The sequence below is a fragment of the Protopterus annectens genome, chromosome 13.part0 (genome assembly GCF_019279795.1).
Source record: "Protopterus annectens isolate FY-2018-M chromosome 13.part0, PAN1.0, whole genome shotgun sequence".
Lineage (NCBI taxonomy): Eukaryota > Metazoa > Chordata > Ceratodontiformes > Protopteridae > Protopterus > Protopterus annectens.
In genome coordinates, this window is record NC_056747.1 from 960,942,185 (window position 1) to 960,950,125 (window position 7,941).

Here is a 7,941-nt window from a genome sequence, read left to right on the forward strand (position 1 = left end):
ATGGACTCATCAGGATTAAGACCTCAGAGAGGGCATGAATTCATCAGATACAAAGTTTCAGTTTGAATGTGTATCGCCACAGTAAAAAATAAAGGGAAAGACATGCATTTTAACATGAAATCTACCTGAAGACCATCATATTTATTAATTTTAATGGCTGTACACTGACTGTGTTGAAGAGTTTATAACTATCTCCATTGGTTCAGAGTTATAGCATGTTTAGCGACCACTAAATTGCTGCCCACAACTTTGCAATGCTGGTCTTCCAACTTGGTAAGGTAACTCTGCTATTGAACTGGTACAACACACATTTGCAATATTTGCCCATGCCTGTATATTCAGGCAATGTATCAGCATTAATTATATTGCAGTTACTAAGAAGTGTTATATCATGTGCGTGCAAAAGCTTTCAAAATAAAGTTTATAAACGTGACATTCATTTATCTCATGACTCCAGTAATACACTACATCTGCAACATTTTCCCTCTTAGACTGGACAGAGAAAAGGAAACATTTTAGCCCCTATTCAGTACTTTTATTTTCCATTACTCAAAATGAAACGAGGTTTATATTAAAATGTTGGTAATGCAGCACAAATTGACATACTTTCTTGAGTTCAAGCATAAAAATATAAAACAGATTCATGGAACCTTGATTAATGATGCAGTTTTAAAATGTTTGCAAAAATACATTGCACTAAGAGGCATTCATTATTTATTATTATATAATATATAATGATATTATACATTCATTATTTACAGCTGTCTTGCATTTTACAATACAATACCTTAATCATTACAGCTTTTTAAACTGGGAATTCAAGGTAAAAACACAATGTCATATGTTGGAAAATGATGTAATTTGTACATAATATCTGGGAATCAGATTCATCTTTACGAAGTAAGTTTTGTTTATTCTCAGTATTTTGGTAATGCTGCACAGGTTGCTAATTATTATTAAAAGCAAAAAGATCTAAAAGGCACGTAGATAAGCAGGAAAGTAATGAGCTTTGCTGCCTTACACCAACAATGAGTCTGACCATAATTTACTGCAAAAGAAGTACAGACCATCTTGCATCAGGAATACAGGTCTTTACAGCTGAAATGAAACCGTGAAATTCCTTGGGTAATTAGTGCATTATTAGCACCAGGTTACAAAGAAAATGTCTGCTTTATATTAAACCTTACCTAATTTACACTGGGCAACAATGGCAAAAGTCTGTGATGAGAACATGCTGTCTAGTTTCCAAGTTATACACAAAGAGTATAATCTTAGGTATGTCTTGATTTATAATATCAACCATGCTTTCTTGACTGAGGGTACAAAGGCTGACTTCATTTGACTCATTTGTAGTAGGTGGTTATTTTCAGAATATCTATTGTGGGAAAAATGAAAGACACATAGTTATGTAATAGGAAATACTATAAATGTGAATTTAGAAAGGCAAGACAGTAGAGTAGCACAGAAGACTTGTGGGAACACAGTGCTCATACTTTGATGGCTATGCCCACTGCCTATTAAGAAAGCCAAGAAACCCAACATAATGGAGGTCTCTGCAGCTAAAGTAAGCTATGACTTTATTTCTACAATGAATTATTGCTAGATAATTTATGTTCAGTAAAAACAAATCACAGAAAAAAGATGCAAATAATCATGGTAGTTGTACTTTCTTTGGAATAGAACCTACGGATCCAAAAGGGAAGTTATTTTTTTTTCAAAAGTCTCATTAGTTTGCATTCTTCTGGTCATTAAATAAGATCTGCATTTTCCTTATAAGCACCAACTTACTAATGAAGTAAATTTTAAAATGTGTTCTTCATCTATACATGTTGGCTCTTTCAACAATTCCATCAACATTTCTAAATTATGTACTGCAAGCATAGATGAGTTTATAATTCAGAGAACTAATCTGCCTGTTTTCCCATTGTTAGTTTTTGCTTATGTAACTGTGGCCGAAAAAGCATCTTCCAAATTATTACATAAATTTATTCAATGGTTTTAATAACCAGCATGTGCCAAAATAAAGAAAAAGATAAGCAAATGCTCATGTGTGATGTACAAGTGCTATATATATCTGTAGCAATATAATCAAACATTCTATACAAGACATAATGTCATTAGGATAAGAGAAAACAATACATTTAACGTTTTTTTCTGATGCAACTGATGTATTTATAAAGGCAGTCTTGACAATAGAAGAATAGCAGTATGTTAAACACTTAAAAATAATTAAGACGTTGCTATAAAAATAAATAACCTAATAATTCAATGTTGTTCTTCATTAACTGAAGTACCTTGTAGATCTACAGTGGCTTGAAGAAAAAAAATCATTTACCTGACAAAAAAATCATTCACCTGACATCTACCAAATGCAGTAAGCATAATTTCTCAATACCATATTTCCTTGAAAGAGATAATATTTTCTTTAAGAATCATTTGATAAAGCTCTATAACTATTTCTCCACTTTTTTGTTGTTTATGCTGTGTACGTGTTATGCCTGTTATGCCATCCACATGCAAATTTAAATGCTTCAATTAAGATATCTCACAACTATAATGTTCAATTTACATTTGTCTGGACCTACAGACTTGAATCTACCATTATCATGTAATAAAATGGCATAAGTCAAAATATTTTTTTTTTTTATGGGGGGATCTTCTGCACATCCCACACACCTTGATCCTATATTCATAGGTTGCACAACATTGAGAAAGGAGACAGTCCCTATTATAGCATGCAATGTTCTTGGCCTCTCACTTTTTTGCTCTTACATAGATGAGCAAGAGACTTTCACTATCAACCACAAAGAAGACAAGAGAGTAAACTAAGAAGAATTCATATACCACCCAGTAGTGAGAACATCGGCTGTATATGATAGTCACTGTTGATGTCACATGCCAACCACTTGTACAAAATATGAAAAAAGGGGTTGATGCCGACACAGAGTTATAGAGTGAAAGGTCTATGCATAAGGCGCATTCTACAAATTAATTTATGCAGTTACTTGAAATCCTCATCAATTAAACACACTGTATCTTAACATACATTTCTGTCAGTGGAGATGAGTACTAGAAAAATGTTCTTAGCATAATGTAATGTAATGATTAGATGACATTATTTTTCAACATTGTGGAACACTTAGGAGGTTGTTTGCATACACATTAATTCTGTAATATGGTTGCTGAAAGAGCAATGAGTTATCTAGAACAAATACCTTGCTTAATGATGGAGTCATTCAGATAACATCCATGTTCATGTCATGTATTTTAAAATTATTTTAATTATATTTGTTGAGAGGGAGCATAATAAATTCTGACACAATACAGGTCTTTGCAATGTCTCTCCTAGTTTTGATCAATGTTTCATTCAAACAATTAAAGCTGACAGTATTAGTAGATGCATGATCCATGCTATGCAAATCAGCATTAAAATGCTCTGGTCCATAAAGATTGTGAATATGTCCTATACTTTTTATAAAACCATCTTCTATTACAGTTTATTTAAGAGTTAAGACTTTAGTGATTTGTCGAACAGACTGACAACTTATAAGAAAACTGTCATGCTGTGAGAGGATTCTGAATCCTTGCCGGCACTGGTTTGGGATTATAAACAAAAGTGACACGAGGACCAAGCACCTTAATCACAGTTATTATCTGAGGATTGTATTACCTACTTTTAAGAAAATATTTCCATTTAATACCAAAAGTAAGCAGTAACTTTAAAATGTTATCGCTACATATAAAGGTGGATCATTTTATGTAACTTAAACCTCCTTAGATATTTAAATTTTACATGACTACTACTCATGTGAGTGTAGTTAAAAATAAAATAATCTGTTGTGATGGAAAGCACTACATAAAATTGTATGTAATATGTATTTGAACAAAGCATTTGTTCTACCAGTGTTTGAGTAACCAGTGGACAGTATTACAACTCATCTATCACAGTTGAATGAGTTGCTGCAAATCATCAGTTTTGGTTTTTATAACAGAAATCATAGCTGGCACCATTTCTATTACAGCTGTGACAATGAGTCACTGTTTTGTTCCTGCTGTTATGTAACCATGGAGTTGGGATATATGAATAAGGGAGTGTGGGAGTAAAGATTTGCTTATAGAAGATTCAGGACGGGCTTCTCCCACTTGAGACAGAAACACCCTCAAGGGGAGTGCATGGGCTTAAAAAATGCCGATTTTTTTTTTTTTTTTTTTTTTTTTAATTTGGCTGTGATGAAACTATGACCATCAGTGTTCATCCGGTTGTATATTTGTCCAGCTGTTATTTTAGCTTTCATACCAGAACTGTTAAAAGCAGCTATATTGGAAGGCTATGATTACTATACTATTAAGGATCAAACTTACTGATACTATAAAAAAATACAAAACATGAACCTTTACTTTTACAGGGTTGACAAATGGATTGGCAAAGGACTAGAGATTTAAAAAACTCATCTAACTATGATAAAGTTTATGATAGGCATGGATGTTGGGTCACTCTCAATCTTTACAGGTCTTTCCCCAAAAATAAGCCTTCAGCCTTATGGGTTTTTTTTTAAACTGTCCAGTACATTAAAAAGTGTGTCTTCATAAAAATGTCGAATGCATCCATGGAAGTTTTTATGGCTTGTCATTTTATTTTTAGCGTTCTATAAGTTATTCGTTTTACTAATGGATATAATACATAATTGGAAATGTTTTCAGCATAAAAAAAAAACACAATGCTGTAGACAACATGAAATGGAGCTGTATTACCCGACTGGCTCTGATGGTTTTATTCAGTAGCAATATTTTCTGTGAAAAGCCCATGCTGTAAAGTGAAGCATTCTATTTTGATAGTTGTGCTGTGTTTATTCTCAGTAAAGAATGCTTCATAACACCAGTGAAAGTTCTCTGATAGCTGCATCCTACTTTTACTTTCTACTGCAGTCTACAGTGCAGTACATGACAGACTTGCAAAAATATGGTTGACCCTTGTAGCTTGCAGTGTTTGTGTGCAAGTATTTATGTATATAATTTGTGAAAAAAAGATGATAAATATAATCCTTTAATTAATGAATATTATATTTCAGAGTTGAACTTGAAACTATAAATGCAATGTTTTGCAAAAAAAGTTTCCATTATTAAAAGATTTGAATGCCCAGTTTATGGTATGAGATATATAAATGATAAGAAGCAATGCAATTGTTGGTAAAGATTGTACTTTTGTTATTCTGTTATAAAATTCCTAACTACTCTGTGAAAACTACGATAATGATGAGTGGAATTGCAAAGAATTTTAAAAAGTACACTCAGTCTGAATAAGAATTGTACTAAATGTACAAGTCACTATTTCCTTGCAGAAGCCATTTGTAACAATGGCTTTGGTTCATATATTTACCATTTAGTTGAATCTTTAAAGAAACCAGACATTTATTTAATTCACAGTATAGTATTAGGTACCACATTTGAACTATATTGTGATTTTTTTTTCTTTTTAGTCCAAGTACTCTGCTATAGCAGAGTATAGTTTCACTGGAGTAACTTCTTACCAACTAATAATAAAATAATAAAGATACAAAATAACACTCAGGACAGCTGACTATGTATTAGAACCATCACACTAATAAAAAGCCTGCAGAAAGCAGAACAACAATAAAATGCTACTCAGAATGTGTATTATGTATTTAAAGAATTATATAGGGACAATGATTCACATATCTCCTTTCTTATTTTAAAGTTCAGTTTCCACATGATACCTGACAGTAAGCAAAGTTGATGATTGTTTACAAATCATATGTGTTACACAGTATCCTTACTGTTTTAACTATATTAGGCACTGATGCTATAGACAAAAGAAGACAAGACCAGTAGTGAACAAACAGGACAGAACTAAGTAAACACATTTTACTTAGTTTTTTTACAAATACGTCTCATCACACAGTTCAACAATATATGAAAAATATTTTATACATTTGTATGTGCTTTCAGGCCATGTAATTCTGCTTAGATGGTTTACAGTATAACAGAAAGCAGCTGAGATCACTGAATCAGCAATTTTGTGTTAAGCCACATTATTCCTAGTTGATACATTTACATTATCACCCATCTTGTGAATGTGATGTAATATTCCATATTTTAACAATGGTGTTTAGTTAATTAAATATAATCACTTAGGGAAACAGTTTTCTAACAACAGGCAGCATGTATTGACCAATTCCACAAATAGGAGTTTTGAGAAAACATGATACGTACGTCGTCACAACAGTCTTAAAACAGTAGCTTCTTGCTTGTTTTTCATTTACTTTTAGCAATGAAGTCTTCTGTATCTACAGATACACAAAAACAGATGGATGTGTGTGTGTGAGTGTGTGTGTGTGTGTGTGTGTGTGTGTGTGTGTGTGTGTGTGTGTGTGTGTGTGTGTGTGTGTGTGTGTGTGTGTGTATGACTATATGCTCCAACAGATACATAAAAGGTGAACCATACCTTTCATCTTCTTAGCACAAGTAATCTTGGCAAGGCCTAAAATAATGGGAGGACAAAAGCCCAGGAAATAAGGACAGATTTTAAATATTGCTCTTATAAACTTAAAAAATTATTAGAATAACAGGATTTGTGTTAATATGCATTTTCTGAAGGACATGAGGTCTGAAACCCAAATGCAGGTCATTATTTAGTGATGTTAATTCTCAGTGATTTGCCAGAAAATCATACATTTTATGAGGCAAACGTTTGGATATATATCCTGTGAAAATCAGGACAGTTGAGAGGTATGGGCAGAAATGTGTGTGTGTGTGTGTGTGTGTGTGTGTGTGTGTGTGTGTGCGTGCGTGCGTGCGTGCGTGCGTGTGTGTGTGTGTGTGTGTGCGTGCATGCTTGTGTATGTATATCTATGTGTGTATGTGTGTGCGTGTGTGTGTGCTTGCGTGCTTGTGTGTGTATATATATATATATATATATATATATATATATATATATATATATATATATAGACAAAACGCAGTAGTTTACAACCCCACCAAAATGGCTCCCCTGCACATGCTTGAGATGAAATTGCTCAAGTGTCAGTAGCCCACAGAAATAAAAGATGAATGGCATAACTCTGAATGCTGTATCCCATAGGAAATCATTGCTGCTGTTGGTGATGTTTGTAAGTATGAGCCAACAATGATTCTCTTGTTTTCTGAGATTTCTATTTTTTTCAAGTTGATGCAAACTTGGAGTTGATATATACATAAAAGTTCAGTGGGCTTGCACCACACATTGAGGGATGCAAGGAGCTTGCCCCTCTGCAAAAAAGCAACTAAATAGGTGTTTTTCACTCTTTTGAAGTTGGGACATTTTTTTGACCATTCAGAACGTCGTCTTTCAGGAAGTCGGCATTTCAAAGTAGAAGTGATTAGAAAATGTGCAACTGTTGACACAGCATACACCAAAAAGGAAATGTATTTCTGTATTTTAATATGTAAGTTATAGTTATAGAAATCATTGATATCAGTTTATGAAAACATATATACCTGTGAGTAGCATTTGTTTTAATGTCACAATAGTGTGGCAAACTAAAATAATTCTATAGATACTGCCTCTGTAATAGTAGTGCAGTGAAATCCTTCTGTTAATCTTGGGTGGGGAAATAATACAGGTAGCCTCTGAATATGTTTTAATGAAAGGAGCAGGATTAAACAATTGTTTACATGAGATAAGGTCTCACCCACAATGTCAACATTTTGATCAAATCTTTCAGGATTTTAATTGCCATAAAACAGCAAGTCTTTTTTATTGATCTGCTGTGGTATAGAAATTGAAACTTCCAGAAGAACTGTATTTGATGAGATCATGTTTTTGGCATTGAATAAGCTAGACATGTTTATAAGGAATGGCAGATAATATTGTAGCCTATGTACGTTCTAACACATTTCTGTTTGAATCTGCAGAAATTAATTTCACTACTTGCTCTGACTCTT

General features: G+C 33.1%; 1 protein-coding gene across 1 annotated transcript in view; it reads left to right on the top strand.

Annotated features, from left to right (window-relative positions):
* Positions 1-1,468: 1,468 nt before the first annotated feature.
* Positions 1,469-7,941, top strand: part of HCRT (hypocretin neuropeptide precursor) — a 7,205-nt gene continuing 732 nt past the window's right edge. Inside the window, exons 1-2 of the mRNA XM_044055450.1 lie at positions 1,469-1,564; positions 7,912-7,941. The exon at positions 7,912-7,941 is cut by the window's right edge and continues 732 nt beyond it. Coding sequence (XP_043911385.1) covers positions 1,544-1,564; positions 7,912-7,941 — 51 coding nt within the window. The 5' untranslated portion in view covers positions 1,469-1,543. The remainder of the gene's footprint in view (positions 1,565-7,911) is intronic.